Source organism: Lissotriton helveticus, chromosome 12, assembly GCF_964261635.1.
Source record: "Lissotriton helveticus chromosome 12, aLisHel1.1, whole genome shotgun sequence".
NCBI lineage: Eukaryota > Metazoa > Chordata > Amphibia > Caudata > Salamandridae > Lissotriton > Lissotriton helveticus.
The window spans coordinates 881,156,543-881,173,557 of NC_136073.1; the positions used below are offsets into that span (position 1 = coordinate 881,156,543).

At 43.6% G+C, this 17,015-nt stretch overlaps 1 protein-coding gene across 4 annotated transcripts in view; it reads left to right on the plus strand.

Moving 5' to 3' along the window:
• The window catches only part of LOC144797750 (phospholipid scramblase 3-like), a 180,551-nt gene that overhangs the window by 103,472 nt on the left and 60,064 nt on the right, over window positions 1-17,015 (plus strand). For all 4 annotated transcript variants that reach the window (XM_078668502.1, XM_078668503.1, XM_078668501.1 and 1 more), the window contains exons 4-5: window positions 695-722; window positions 6,835-7,019. In XM_078668502.1, the coding sequence (XP_078524628.1) occupies window positions 695-722; window positions 6,835-7,019 (213 nt within the window). The remainder of the gene's footprint in view (window positions 1-694; window positions 723-6,834; window positions 7,020-17,015) is intronic.

Genomic DNA, 17,015 nt, shown 5'->3' on the forward strand with positions numbered 1-17,015 from the left:
CTAAAATGAAGCCCCGCATCCTGGCCCCTCTTTCCCTTCCATAGAGCACTGCAAAATTTGTATTGTATTGTATTGTAATTGCATTTATATAACGCTTACTGAAGGGCTTTGACTTATCGCCTCCAGCACTACCTGTAGGTAGCTTGTCACTGTCTAAGGCTATGCAAAACACATTAAAAAATGAATGAATTAATAAATGCATTCATAAAGTAATGAGTTGCTGAATAAATAAATACATGCATACACGAATGAGTGTATGAATGAATAAATGCATGCATGCATACATGTATGAATGAGTGGATGAATAAATAAACGTATATATGCATATATAAATTGAAGTTTGGGTGAATGAATAATTACATTCATACAAGAATAAATGCATACATGAATGAGTTGATGAATAAATAAATACATGCATACACGAATGAGTGTATGAATAAATAAATGCATGCATACATTAACGACTGAGTAGATGAATAAGTAAACGAATATATGCATACATATATTAATGGGTGAATAAACAAATTCATACATGAATGAATAAATGAATACACGCATGCATACATAAATGAATGTCTGGATGAATGAACAAATGATTAGCTGCATCAGTGAAAGTGGCTAGTCCTTCGCTCAGTGTGTTATGTCTTCAGCTAGTGCTCCCAAGACTGAGTTCTGTGTTTTTTACCCTCTGCAGGTGGACCAGATTCTAATCCATCAGAAGCGTGAGTACATTCTGTCATTTTACTAAGACAAGGTGACTTATGCACACTAAGCCAAAGCACATATAAATACAGAAACTGTAAATAAAGGCGCAAGCACCTGAGTGCATTTGTAAGTTATAACTTTTGTTTGCATAAATATCGAGGCCAGAAAATGTTCTACCAAAATATTGCGAAGGTCAATATTTATAGATTAGTATAGATTTATTTATATTAACTTTGTATCAATGTATCCTAAGGATATATGTTTTACACAATAGACTGGTAGAATACATTGTTTCTTCATTCACCAAAATGCCAGGGGCAGCGGAAGTGACATTACATACCCTTTGACCTTAATGACATCACAGGAAATGACCCTCGATCCTCATTTTTTTTCCCAGGAAGTCATGCGACATGCCCTTAACCATGATGACATCACAATGATTGACACTGATGAAGTTCCATTATAACTGCATGATTAATATGACAACACAATACAGGCAAAGGTGTATTTAGACCCGCCCATACTATGAGGCTGACGTGATCTTTGAAAGTTCTGGAACATAATGCATGCCCTCAATTGTAGTGAGCAAGCAAAGCAAGAACGCAGGCCTCTACTAGGGGGTTTCTGCCCCTGAGAACATTTTTAAAAGAATGTGATCAGGTACTGCATTTTAAAGCACAATTTCCACAGACATTTTCTAAAAAAATAGAGCCATAGGCTTTGAAAGGGCACTCATTGGATTTTCAGCCCTTTCATGGGTTCCAAGCCAATGGAATCGGTCAGTCCCCAAGAGCTGACTGCATATTAAAAAAATGTGAAACGGATGCCCACTCATTTTCAAAAATCAGCTCTGTCATGGCTAGCATTTTGTCATTGGTACCCCATATCCAATGGGTGCCCCTGGTATGCGAGAGCCAGAATGTTTCCATTGATGCCAGCGATAGTCCACAAGTGACCTTTATTTAAAAAATGACCTCGGTATAGCCAACATTTTGTCATGGCTGCCCGTTTCCATATGCCAGGTTACCCTCCTTTATGCCAATAATAGCCTCCAATGTGTTAGCACCAGCATTTTTCCACAAATGTTCCATATACCAAGACTTACCACTAGTGTGCCAATACCAGTATTTTCATATGGGTGTTCATTATACCATTTCTTCTTCTGTGGTAAAAGAGGGGGTGGTGATGGACGGAGCATCAGAACAAATCAAACACTCACACCCAGTCAAAAGATCTGGGTTTGATCCATCACCGTTATTTAGCCCACTCTGCCACCCCAGTTCAGACATGGCTATATGCAAATCAGTCTGACCCTGTGCCTCATGGGAACAGTCCTGCCCAAACTGCCAAGCCATGCCTTCCCTGGACCGGAAACAAGCTTCAGAGGACCGGTTTCTGGCATTCCAGCCGTCTTCAGCCCGGCTTGCTTGAATCCAGTGGCAAAGTGAGCAAGGGACTCACGTCTGACCATACCCTGCCACACAAATCTAGACATGAAAAAACTTTAGCACTGCCCAATTGAGCTAACATTTCCTAAATTTTGGGTAAAGGGAAGCAATCAACTATTATGTTCTTGTTCAATGATCTTAAATCAATGCAAAGTCTGATGTCTTTCGTACCCTTTTTCTTGGCCACAACAATTGGAGAAATCCACTTTGAAGAATTTATTGGTTCGATGACCCTTTCTACACAAAGATTGTCTAGATGTTGTTTTAATTGATCTTTAATACTTAGTGGAACGTTCCTTACTTTGTGTATAATTGGGACGGCATTCTTCTTCAAAACAATCTTATGTTCAAATTTTTGTACAAGACCTAATTTATCTTTAAATAATGAATCATGTTTAATGAGAAGCTCTTGCAACGAAGTAATTTTAGGAATGTCAACTAATGAAATAGGACAAGATGTACCTGGTCTTAGAACCATACCAAATTTCCCTTGGTCTTTCCATCCTAGTATATTATAACCTTTTTTTGCAACATAGACTTTAGTGGAAATTACACGATCTTTGAACTTATTATCATTGATAAAAAAAACTCCAAGCATGTCACTATTATGACCACCAAAAGAAATGGTGCGAATGTCTGGTGGACACAATTGCAACAACTTCCAATGTTTGTAAAATAATACATCAGTAATGAAAGTAACTGGAGAACCAGAATCTACAATAACTTGAATATCCACATCTCCACTGGTAACATTGCACAGAGGACCTCCATCATCAACATCAGAATCAATTGAGAGAACAATCTTTTTAAAACTTTTGACTGTACAAATATTGTTCTCTGAAAGATCCTCCACATTTTCAATTGAATTCACTTTGTGTCAATTCTTATTACACATTCGTGTGAAATGCCCATTTTTTTTTGCAATTAATACAGAGTTTACCAAGAGCAGGGCAATTATTAGCGTTAGCTAAATGTGATGGAGAGCCACATCTATAACAAACTGTTGTATTCTTGTATTCTGTTGTTATTAATTCTAAGAACGTCAACAGCATTCCAGCTAAGAGGTTCGATAGAGCCAGTTGCTGACTGACCTTCGATGCTGGAAGACGTGTTGGTTAATGGCTGTAATCATTTAGAGCAGTATTTCCCAAACTGTGGTCCGCGGACCCCCAGGGGTCCTTGACACATTCCCAGGGGGTCCGCAGGCAGCAGTTTTGAAAGCACTAGAAAGTTTCTTGTATAATTAGCCGTTTTAGAGCAACAATAAAAGTGTCAAGATAACACCAGTGATTAATGTTCCTGCTGGAGAGAGATGACAGTTTTCTCCAGTGGCAACTTAAACTTATCTAATGTAGCACAGAGGGTTAATATGCCTACCGCAAAGAACGTGTACCATGCATTAAAAAAAAAGAATTTTATGTGCATAGGTCAGTGGGTTACTGCTTTTGTCAGTAACTTATTTTTCTTCCCAGATTGTCGTACCTTGGTGCATAGTAAGGTCTTCATATACTACTCTTTAAAAGCTAATACAATTCAATATGTAATGATCAATGTGTTGTAGCCTGCACCATTGTTTCCCAAAAACATTTGGTGGAGAGCCTTCCAAAGCCCCTTCTGTAGTGGCCAGAGTCACTCACTGCACTTGGTATGCACCGTATGGGAACTGGTCTGAAAAGATTTTCTAGGGCTACTTTTGGTTCCCAGTCTGGCCCTGGCAAGAGCAAGAGCCTTGTACTGTAAAATAAAACCAGCTATTTAAAAGTGAGTCACTGGGATGCAGCACCAATCTTCCCATCAAATTATTTTGTTTTTTGCAATATAAAATATTAAGAGGGATATTTACAACAGAAGTGGAGGAGGGTGTTGTTAGACTCCTTGGCTTAGCGACACGCTCCGCCACTTCTGAAACGCAGGGCTGCACCATATTTACAAGAATATAATGCAGCCCTGCGTTTCCCCCTGCACTGGCGCTACCCTAAGCAGGGTAGCGCCAATACAGGCACCCTTGCACCATAGTGCACCATAGTGCAAGTGTGTCTACGTGTAGGGAAAGATTGTTTATGTACAGGAAGGCCCCCCTTCCTGCACATAAACAACTTTGAAATGCTGTTTTGTCACTTATATGTGTTCTGCTTAATGTAGCAGTTACAAAACATTTTCAAGATTGTTTACATGCAAGAACGGTCACCTTCCTGAACATAAACAATACAAGGCGTTTTGCTTTTTCCATGTGTACTGCATAAGGCAGCACACATGGAAAAAGCAAAATGGAGGAGCAATAAAGCATTTCTCCTTGTTTCGCCAAGTTAAGACCAGGTGTTTCCTGTTTTTTATTTTGGCGCTGCCTCCTATTTACGCTGCCCTTGTAAATAGGAGGCAGCATCAAAATCAATGGGTTTTGCTGTTGAATGTCAACCACAACACCCACTGCCCACCTATTTCACGCTAAGTATTGCATGAAAGGGTGCCTTATTTGCATGGCAGCGTTAAGCCATGGTAAGTGCACGACGCTGCCTTGTAAATAAGGCGAAGCCCCTATCGCCACGGGAACATCGCAAAAAGTGACGTTCCCATGGGGATAAGGGCTTGTAAATATGCCCCTAAAATCCTTAGTAATTCAAGTTTTTCTTTTGTGTGCACATGTGTGTTTATTGCGTTCGAATTACAGTTTCAATGTTTGAAATTTAAATCCTACAAATTACTTGGGGGTCCCCGGCTTCCAGTGGTGACTCAATGGGGGTCCACAGGAGTCAAAAGTTTGAGAACCACTGATTTAGAGAATAAAAGAACAGAAACCTGCAACTTGTCTAGTTCCTGTCATTTCAACATAAGAGGAACACTTCAATGGATTTATCGCATTACCCCACATTCTACCACGGAGATTAGTCCCTTTAGATTACTTAAAGGAAGAGATCCAGCTTCTGATATATGTCCTTGGTAGTTTAGGGAGAAATGTAAGGACTACATAGAGCACAAAGTAGATGTGCAGGAAACTGCGAATAAAATTGGACTCAAACAAGATAAAATGAGTTCATGGTACAAATGGAAAACGAAGGTACATGATTTGAAAGAGGTGATAGGGTTAGGGTTTTAAAGCCTTTCCTTGTTAGTAAAGGTACCAGTAAGTATGGTAGACCTGTACAAGTAAAAAAAAAATTTTTTAAAACAGTGTAATTAGAAGATTTGTTTTAGTTACTGACCATAAACCTCTCGTATTCTTGTTATCTAAAAAGGATCATGATAAGGTTAGTCCTAGATTAGTGAGATTACTCTCAAGAATGTTTCATTTCAATTTTGTAATCAAACACATTCCAGGTGGAAAGAATGCCCGTGCTGATTCCTTATCTAGGTGTCCATTAAACGAGGATTCTCTCACATTTTCTATTGATGATCCTGAATGTGTTATTGGTATGCCTCAACCCTTCATCTAGATGTCTTTGCCACTATCACACAACAATCGGTTAGTGGTTCTGACAGATCAAATGAAGAGTGTACGGATTCTGATCTTGTTCCTGATAATTCAATTTTTCACATGATTCTAATGTCACGATTAATAGTTATTTGCATTATTCTTCAGATTCATCAAAGTTGAGTAAAAGAAAATCACGTACTCCTTCTTATTTGAAAGACTATGTGTTGCATTAATCCATTTTAATTGTCCTAATGTTATTGTTATGTTCAACTATATTTTATTGTTTTATTTTGTTGTTAGAAGGGAAGATTTGTTGTATTCTCAGGTTTCTGTTCTTTTATTCTCTAAATGATTACAGCCATTAACCAACACGTCTTCCAGCATCGAAGGTCAGTCAGCAACTGCCTCTATCAAACCTCTTAGCTGGAATGCAGTTGACGTTCTTAGAATTAATAACAACAGAATACAAGAATACAACAGTATCAAAACTGAGGTTCATGGGACTAGAAGGTACCAGGAGCAGGGCAGATTCATGGCTGCTGAAGCGAAGTGTTGCTTGTTCCTACCATGTTGTAGGATGTGGTCAGGTGTGGTACACCTGTGCCATCTGCCTGTCTCACATCCAAGGCTGGTGTTACCTGGCCCAGATGCCCACCTGGTAAAGCTAAGTCTAGTGTACCCGCATATGGTAACTGTGGTTGTGGGAACACCTGCACCTCAGTCTCATCCATAGCAGAGTTTCCCCAAGGATACTGTTCTGGCCAACTCAAAATGAGTGTCTAACTGTGTATCAAAATATTATCTTTGTAGATAAAGGACAGGTTTGTCATGGATTTGAGATCTGTTAGCTTGATGTATCTCAAATGCGAGCGTGTATGTGAAGTATAGTTTTCATCACACTGACAGAACACAAAAGTACAGACATCCACTTCCTGAGCAACGGCTACAATGAACCATCCATTGTGCTCTTTAAAGCTGCTTATGTCACACTTGCACCAAACCGCAGGTAGCACAACTGCACCTGTATTATTACAGATGGAACTAAAGTGCAGGAAGGTGACATCCTCTGACATATTCCAGAGTGGCCAATGGCTAAAAGACACTTCCTGCATCAATGCTTCCGCTCAGTCCCTGGATCACTAGTTTGGACGTCCATCATGAGTGTGTAGGTAACACTGGAGCTGGGGGCTGGTGTGTGGGGTTATGGGTGGTGTTATCCTCCTTAGAAGTTGCGTTCTCTTCTTACAGTCCACTCTTGTGTCACCCCAGGGTACAGCATGTTCCAGTACTGCAGTGAGTTCGAGATACTCAATGCAGTCAGCCAGAAAATCTTCCATGCCAAAGAGGAGAAAGAGTGCTGTGGCCCCCTGCTGGACGTCAGAGTGTACGACAACTCCCAGAATCACGTGCTGCACCTGCTCCTCCCCTCGCATTTCTGCAGCTGGACGGTGGAGGTAAGTTACCTGTCAGATGCCTCCTGTGGTAGAGGCAGAACTCCAGGCTCATCACCCAAAATACATGTACCAATATTTATAACTTTGGTGTTAAGCAGTGACATCAAGTTTTGTCAAAACAGCAGAATCTGGTGATGAGCGCCCATGGGGGCAAGTGGCAGCCGGCTCGGCTCGCGGGGTGAGGCAGACGAGGGTAGGGTGGTAGCGGGGGTGCAAGGCACAATGTAAAAAACAAAAAATACACTTACGTTGCCGCTGGGTCCCACATCTCCGCTGCTGCTTTCCTCCATCTTGGACTCAAGGAAACACAGCCAGGCTCCCCAGACCAGCGTTGTGATTGGTCTGAGCACCGTGGTTCGGCACATAGCAGGAACTGGGGGCTTGGGTATGTTCTCCATGCAGGCTGTAACGCAGCCTGCATGGAGAACAGGGAAAGTGCACATGACTGTTTTGGGCGGCCTGAGAGGGCCGGCCAAACAGTCATTGCGCACTTAGGAGGGTTCTACCACTCCTCCCCTGCTCAGCAGCCCCTCCCCCTCACACAAATCTGCTGCAGCAGGAGGACAAAAGAAAATGATAATAAAATTACGTTATTATAACTTTATTTTTTCCTTTTTTTACTGCTTCAAGGTAGTGGGGCGACACTCCTCCGCCTTAGCGGAGGAGCCGCCACTGATGCGGGCCCATGTGCCAGCTCTATAGGCATACCTGTAGAAGACCATGAGATGGTATCATTCACCTCCAAGGAAGCTGCCGACAGCACATGCGCAACAGGAACATGGTGGTGTAAGACGCATGACTGCTAGGAATATGGAAGACTCTTCCCTTTAAGTAGAATTACGGGGGGTGCACGAGGTGACTTATGCACACTAAGATAATGCATGTATAAATACAGAGACTGCAAATAAAGGCACATGCACTTGAGTCCAGTTGTATGTCAGAATATCACGTACAAAAACTTTGTTTTACAAAAATATCGTAGCCAGAACATTTGCTACCACAATACTGCAAAGGTCAATTTAATTAGTATGGATTTGCTGTTGTTAACTTTGTATCTATGTATCCTGAGGATATATATTCTACACAATATTCTGGAAGAATACATGGACATCCGTTCATCAAAATGCCAGGAAGAGCGGAAATGACATTACATAACTCTTTGACCTTAATGACATCACAGGAAGTGACCCTTGATCCTCCAGGAAGTCATGTGACATGTCTTTAACCATGATAAAATCACAATAATTGACACTGATGCAGTTCCATTATAACTGCATGATTAATATGACAACACAATACAGTCAAAGGTGTATTTTAGTGCATATGTAGTGCCCTGTATATGATTTTGCTTTTGCTCAGACTGTGAGGAACTGCCAGTAGGGCCAGAAGGGGTAGTAGCAGGACCCAAGTAAGAAATACATGTTGTGTGAACCTTGCTGCCTCAAAGAGGCTGCTATAAAAGATTTCATACTAGAACATGGATCACGAGAGGAGGTTACATCTGTGTGATTAGATAAACTCACTAATGTGCCTCTTGACACTTGATCATAGGGGTATATCTAATAGATCCATGGTACAGCGGAGAACCCCTTAATGCTCCTGTTCAGTAGTTTACAGTGAGGGGAGTCTGAAGACTTCTTTGGGTTGCCCCCTAGTTTACATAGGTTTTGGGTACCAGAGGCTGAGCTCAAAATGCCTGGGCGTGCCGAAAATTAATACTTCAATTGCAAATCAATTCATTCACTTATAGACCAGGCTAGAGCATTCATGAACTTACATGTAGTATTAGAACACGCAAACATGCTGAAAAAAGAATGATGGAGTAAAACGTAAATTAATAGGGTTTGACTGTATTGTGTTGAAGCCTGTAGCAGATCCCATTAAAAGGATTAGGGGATGGGGGCATTGAAGTCAATGGGGAAGGGAAGCATGGACAGAAAAATGCTAGTCTTACGATATCCTGAGAGACCAAGGCCACGAGGTAGAGTACTTAAGCCGGTCTGTGAGTGAAGGTGGTCGGCCCATAACGGGAGGGGGCATGGATTGATCTTTAAAGTAAGTGTAGTTCTATAAATCATAAAGAGTCTGGGCAGATCATCTTCACCACCAGCAGGTCCCACCAACTCTGGTTATCGAAGTAGATCTTCAGGACTGGTTGCCATATGTCACAAATCTCCAAAGCACAGCAATGAGAATGCCAAACACTTCCAGGAAGGTCCTTAGACACAAGACACAGCATCAGAGCAGGTGCCTTGAAGCAATCTTTAGGACTGGGCCCAAATGACCTGGTTATAACAGTACAACCCAACACTACATGGCCAAAATCTCCTTTGAGAAGGTTAGCTCTTCTTGCTGAAGGGCTTGATTAAAGTACTTCAAAGCACACTGGGGCTCTTCTGCAGTTCTCCCCTGTAGCTCCCAGCGATCAATCCCCTCTGGGAAGGTCTCCAGACTTCAGGCTCAGTACCACAACAGGATGCAATTCTCTTGAAGAGAGCAGACATATCCCACTTACCCCTGGGACCAGTTGGAGGCTTTTTGTTTCATTCCTCATACACACAGCATGATTTAGAGTTCAGGGAAAATACTCTAAATTATAGAGGAAACACTGAAAAAAGGAGTACAGTCTACAAGCTTTATTCCTCCCCGTCCTATCCATCTGTTGGAGGAAATGCAATGGGTGGATTTCTTTCCTTGTTTATAATTTCCTCCAACATTTGAAGGATTTTCAGAGACTCCTGAACTCTAAAGAGGCCCACATTCGTAATCAGCAAGTGGGTCATCAGAGGTCGGCACACATCTGGCATCCTTTGGAGGTGCTCAGCTTAGCATATTTAGGGAGGTCTTCCATCTCACCGCAGGGTATAGGTCCATCTGGCCATTTCTTTACTGGCACAGGCTGATATATGATGAAAGTTCCTTTGTCATTAAAAGGATTCTCAGCTCCCTGGGGACTGATCCTGTTGAACAAGAGCCTATGACTCAAGCTCACACGTTTGTTCTGTCACCCTGGTTCTGTCTGCATGATTACATTTCTGTCCTATTTGGATAAGCACTGCTCCTGTGCAAAGGATCATATTGAAAGCTCTAAACTTGTTCTAAGGGTTGGCATTTCTAAACAAGTTCCCTTGAGTTGTGACTCTTAACTATTTCCTAAGGACTGGCCAATTCCATCTGGTTCCTAAGGTTCCTATGAGCTGTGTTTGAGATCAAAATATAAGACTAAGGATTCTGTGCTTGCTCTCTGAATGAAATGAATATGATTTTTACAATACTTTTGAAACAGTTTCCAACACACTTTATTCTTCATTTCATGTTCCTTGGGAGTGTCTCTAAGGATATAGCAAAGTACCAACTACGGGTGGGCCATGAATTCCGCTCCACTGGTGGAGTTTGCAGAGTTTTGGTCACTCCACGTTATGCTTGTAATGCAGAGCTCCGGGCAAACTCTGCCAACAACCACCTGGCGGAGTTGCAGTACAATAGCACCATTTATGGGTGCTAGGAGGGCATCCGTCAGGATTTTCTCAGCGTGGGTAGTTGCTTAATCTTTCAACCGTTCGCGGTGAGAAAGCTGTCGCTCGAGTAAAGAATCTAGTTGAGCGGCAGAAAAGAAGCAGTGCCCTGTGGTGCACTGCGTGGTGCCGTTCACTCTGATTTTGCAGTGCGGAACAAGCTCCTGACACAAAAAAAAATCAGTGCAAGCAGAGCAACATGCCGATTACCGCATGCTCGCGGAACTTCACAGAAACTCGCAGAGTTTTCATGTAACTCTACAGAATTCCACAGAGTGAAACTCTCTGAGTTCTTCCTATCCCTAGTACCAATACAGCGCTAGGGATGGCGCAGAAAGCCACGTGACCTGTAGTCAACTTTCTTTTCCAAATACCCAGTGGTTTTCCTGCACCGCGTAGTCAAACATAGAGAGTGGTTAGTTATTTGATATTGTAATTGGCTGCAACCAGGCAATTGGAGTGGCATAAGAACATTATAAATCCACCTGGGAGACTGATTATGTCTTCATGTGGTAGTCTTTTTGAAAACGTCTCCAGATATATTGATTACTTTTAAACCTTGACCTCCTACATTAGAGATTCTGTAGATTTCTTGAAACACATCTATGATGTACAATTAGACAGCAATATGTGGGTATTAACGTTAGATATTACTACATTGTACACTAGTAGTAGACATACAGATGGACTAAAGGTCACAGAATTTTTTTTTAAACAAGACCGATGAGATTTGTGTATCACAATACGATGATTTTAGAAATGATGGAATGGTGCCAGACAAAAACATTTTTATGTTTGGACTAGATTTGTACCAGCAAGAGCAAGGGACGACCATGGGCACCTGCTTTGCCCCCAGTTATGCCTATTTACATCCAGGCTGGTGGGAGGAGCAGGCGCTCAGGGGTCCCAAGCTGGAGCATTGGATGACACATGTACTGCTATGGGTCAGATTCATTGATGATGTTTTTGTGCTGTGGCAGAGCACGGAAGAGAATATAAAATTGTTCATCAATGATCTAAATGACAATAATTTAAACCTTAAATTTGTGGGACAGCATAGCAGAACATCTATTAATTTCCTTGATGTTAGAGTTACCCCGAGGGAAGATAGGCTGGAGTCTAGTATCTTTCGGAAGCCTACAGGGGGTACACTATCTTAAATGCGGATAGTACCCCCCCTGCACTATTCATCCGAAGCATACCATCCTGTGAGTTTTACATGGTGAGGAGAACCTGCAGTAACTTTGAAGAATATGAGAAATTAGAACATGAGATGACCAAACGCTTCATACAAAGAGGATATTACAAGGGAATCATTCAAACAGCATCCAAAAAGGCTAGGAAATTGAATAGAGATCAAATATTGTTTGATCCTTCAAGAACACAAATAAGGAAGAAACAGATAGAAGGCCCCAAAACCCATAGATTCATAACAACTTATAATACGAGACACAATGAAATAAGAGCTATTCTAAGAAAACACTAGTACCTCATCAAGGGAGATCCAGTGATAGGTCCAGAGAGTAGAAAATACCCTGAGATTACTTGTAGAAAATCAGAGTCCCTCAGGGATAACCTCAGGGACTACCTGGTAAATAGTGAATATGAAGGAGTAGCCATTAATCAAACGTGGCTTTTAGCGAAAGATGGTTTTAAAAAGTGTTTTAAATGCAAAACCTGCCAACATGGAGAGAATATTGCAGATTTTAGAACACCTTATAATAAAAACATATCAATAAAAGGACATTTGACTTGTAAATCAAGCTTTGTAATTTACATGTTGAAATGTTTGTGTAAGAAAGTGTACGTAGGTAGTACCACCTTACCAGCACATAAAAGGATCATGCAACATAGACGAGCTATCATTAACAAAGATAGAAGTTACCCTGTTGCCAGACACTTTGAAAAGGAACATAAAAGTGACCCCAATCTGATGAGATATAGCTGAAGTTCCAAAATAAAGGAGGGGGGCAACAGGGAGAAAGATCTCCGTAGACTAGAAACATATTTTATACTGGAGTTAGATAGCAATGAGCCTAACAGACTTAATATTGATGAGGACTTGTTTACATGCTTGTATGAATAATTAAGAAGTTAAGCTGCACAGTCAAAGGAGACATTTTTTAAAACTATTTTTCATGAAATTATAAAGAGAAGGACCAAGGATATATGCACTTTAAAACGTAGCACTTTAAGGTATTATGCACTAGCAGTTTAAAATGTAAAGTATATGATTTTTAATATATGAAATAAACCTTTTTTTGGTTTTCTTTGTCATGAAATCAAATTTAGAGTAGCGTAAGAAAAATGTGTGAATAAAAATAAGAAAGAAAAAAAAAATAAGCACTAGCATTATAGAAGAAAGTACTGTAGAATGTAAGTATAAGCACTAGCACTTTAGAAATAGTACTGTATTGAACTATATTAAGCACTATGCACTTTAAATTAAGCTGTACTGATTACTGCTTAGGCGTGTACCAAACATAATGAGGGTGACCGAATTTATAAACGAATCGCCAATCTCTGTTGCATTGTTATAAAAGAAATTTGCAATGTTTCATTGTGTGTTCTAAAGTTGGGAAATGCACTATTGTACAATTGACTTTTGCTTTTACATACTGCACTTGCATGTAAATAAGTGATTTGAGCGATATCTAATGCATGTTTTAAAATGCTGCCCATTTTTAAGTAATCAGGTGCTTAGATGCCTTGGGAATTGTCCTTTGTCTGTCTTATGCCTTTTTGTAGAACAGTATTTAATGTTTAAATAAATGGCATGCCGCATCATGACCAAGGCTGTGTATGGCAGCCGGAACGCATATATATGTATGTATATGTATATAGGTAGTTATAATTAGGACCTATTATCCATAGGAAATCCGCAACATTCTATTTGTAATAACTTTGGCGCCTGTTGCCGAATCTTGGCGAAAGTTTCAAAACTGGTGGCGCGCTCCGGTCCGCTCCTATCCTGAAAGTCTCAGGGTGATTCGTCAAGCGGGGGCAGAGAAAAAAGGGGGGGCCCAAAAAGTGTTTTCCCTATGCAATTTCCCATAGAAAGCTTTAGTCGCAGTTGCAGCCCGAACTGCTGAACGAAATTACACCAAATTTGGCAAAAAGGTATCCCTTGGTTCAGAGTCGTGCTTTTTGGTTAAATGGTATGAATCCGTTAAGTAGTGCCTGAGAAAATCAAAAGTAAAATCATAGATATATCTATGGCCACGCAGGATCCGCGCATCCTGCCGAGCACGACCTGTATGCTAATTGGCAGTCAACACTCCAAACCAGGAAGTGTTGGCAGCCATCTTGTGCCTCAGTAGAATCGAGGCACAAGAAAGCAGAAAAACAAACGTGCAGAACGTAAAAGGGGGCAGGGTAGAAACACCTTGACCCCCTAGGCCTGCTCAGGGGGTCCAACAAGGACCCCCAGAGCCAAAAAAAGCATTTGTTTCCATAACAATCGGCGAGATTGGCGAATTTCGGCCAAAAGTTTTTAAAAAACGAAGCGCGGACTCCCCGCTTCATTGTTAATTAGCCCCGGGGTGCCAAATCCCTGGGCAATACTTATTATGTAAAGGGGGGCCCCCCAGCCCTAGGGACCGCCACCCAGGGGCTTCTTTACGTTAGGTGGGGGAGCCCTGGGGACCGCCACCCCTGGGGCTTCTTTGAATTAGTTGCGGGGGGCTCTCAGGCCCCCCCAGACCCGGGGACCGCCATCCCCCAGGGCTTTCGGAAAACAATAGCGGGGGATCATGACCCCCCACAGCAACAGCGACTGCCTCCCCGAGCTCGATCTAATTTTGATTGCGGGGGGCACACTGCCCCCGGCAACCCTGGGGACCGCCACCGCCTGGGTTTTTTTTTCAAAAAAATACCCTGTGTGCCCCTCCACACGCCCCGGGGACCTCCACCTCCCAGGGGCTCTAATACTTATTATGTAAAGGGGGGCCCCCCAGCCCTAGGGACCGCCACCCAGGGGCTTCTTTACGTTAGGTGGGGGAGCCCTGGGGACCGCCACCCCTGGGGCTTCTTTGAATTAGTTGCGGGGGGCTCTCAGGCCCCCCCAGACCCGGGGACCGCCATCCCCCAGGGCTTTCGGAAAACAATAGCGGGGGATCATGACCCCCCACAGCAACAGCGACTGCCTCCCCGAGCTCGATCTAATTTTGATTGCGGGGGGCACACTGCCCCCGGCAACCCTGGGGACCGCCACCGCCTGGGTTTTTTTTTCAAAAAAATACCCTGTGTGCCCCTCCACACGCCCCGGGGACCTCCACCTCCCAGGGGCTCTAAATATTTTGATTGGGGGTCCGTGACGGACCCCCCAGCCTCGGGGACCACCACCCCCCAGGGCTTTGAAAATGTGAGGAAGGGGGCCTCGTGGCCCCCCTATTGGAGCCATTGCTGGCCCTGGGGACCGCCACGCCCCAGGGTGCCCACCCCCTGGACACTGCTGTTTGCAATGACAGGGCGGGAGCCACGCGGCTCCCACCCTGTCATTGTAAACTGCTTTGCTTCATTGAAGCGAGAGCAGGGAAACCTGCTCTCGCTTCAATGAAGCAAAGCAGATTGCTTTTCCACATGGGGAGCAGCATGTTAGCTGCTCCCCATGTGGAAAAACAATGCCGGCTCCCGCAGGAGGCGGGGAGCTGGCTGGGACCGTGACGGGATTGGGGACCCCCCGACGGTCCCCAACGAAGAGGGCCAGCCCAGGGCCAAATAGCCCAACCGATATCTCCAGTATGCGCCAGGGAGCTGGGGACCGCCGACAGGTGTTCAGAGGCCACGCCCCTTTTGACACCTCTATGCAATGCAGCTCTTTGGCGCTTTTTGGAGGTACCTAGTGGGCTATTATGACCCTAGGGACCCTCAGGATTCAAGGGGACTTAATCTCCCAACTTAGAACGGCCAGGGCGCGTTTAGACAGTGGTGAAAGGAGGGGACGGGACCTTAGGTGACATGTGCCAACACACCCTGTGGTGCGTTTTAAGTTGGGGAAAAATTCCCCTTCAATCCTGAGGGACGCTGGTGGCCAACTAGCCCACCAGGAGCTTCCAGTAAGCGCCACTGCGCTGCGTTGCAGAGAGGTGGTGCAAGCCGTGCCCCTTTTTACACCTCTCTGCAAGGGCTCTTACTGGAGATACCTAGTGGGCTAATTTGCCCCTAAGGACCCTCAGGATTCAAGGGAACTTAATCTCCCAACTTAAAACAGCCACAGGGCGTGTTTACACAGTGGGGAAGGGAGGGGACAGGGCCTGAGGTGACGTGTGCAAACACGCCTTATGGTGCGTTAAGTTGGGGAAATCATTCTCCTTCAATCCTGAGAGCCCCTGGGGGCTAACTACCCCACCAGGTGCTTCCAGTAACCGCCACTGTGCTGCGTTGCAGAGAGGTGGTCCAGGCTGTGCCACTTTTTACACCTCTCTGCAACGCAGCTCTGTGGCGCTTACTGGAGGTACCTAGTGGGCTAGTTGGACCCTAGGGACCCTCAGGATTTAAATGAACTTAATCTCCCAAATTTAAACGGCCACAGGGCGTGTTTCCACAGTGGTGAAGGGAGGGGACGGGCTGAGGTGACGTGTGCAAACACGTCCTGTGGCGCATTTTAAGTTGGGGAAAAAATTCCCCTTCAATCATGAGGCCTTCGGGGGGCCAACTAGCCCACCAGGTGCTTCCTGTAAGGACCATTGCGCTGCGTTGCAGAGAGGTGGTCTAGGCCGTGCCTCTTTTTACACGTCTCTGCAACACAGCTATGTGGCGCTTACTGGAGGTACCTAGTGATTAGTTGGACCCTAGGGACTCTCAGGATTCAAGGGGATTTAATCAGACAACTTAAAACGGCCACAGGGAGCGTTTACACAGTGGTGAAGGGAGGGACGGGCCTGAGGTGACCTGTGCAAACATGCCCTGTGGCGCGTTGTAAGTTGGGGAAATAAAACTCGCCTAGGACAGGAATTAGCCAAGTCTTTCCAGTTCTCTGGTCAGACCATTATGTGATCAAATTCCACATCACAGGGACCCCGACCAAAATCGAATGCAGTAAAGAAGTACGACTGAGTAGATCATGGAATAAGATTAATCTGGACTCCTTCGCGGCCCATTTTGTTCCCCCTTCCATCACTACGAACACCGACCCAAGTAAAGTAGCTATAGACTTCGAAGCTGCAATCTCTTTGGCCTTAGATGTAATTGCACCTATGAAGGAATCTAAACCTCTCTCCATAGTCTCTCCTTGGTTCACTCTGAGCCTTTAAGAAATAAAACTTGCCATCAGGTCAGCAGAAAGAAAATGGCGTAAAACTGAAAATTGTTTAGACAAACAACAATACAAACACATTCACAGAACCTACATGACAGAAATAGCAAAAGCCAAAAAGGACTATTGGGGTCACAGGATCCATCAGGCAGCAAACTCACAGAAATAATTATTTAAAATAGTCCAAGAATTCACTCACCCGCCGGCCTGTCAGCCCACCCCCAT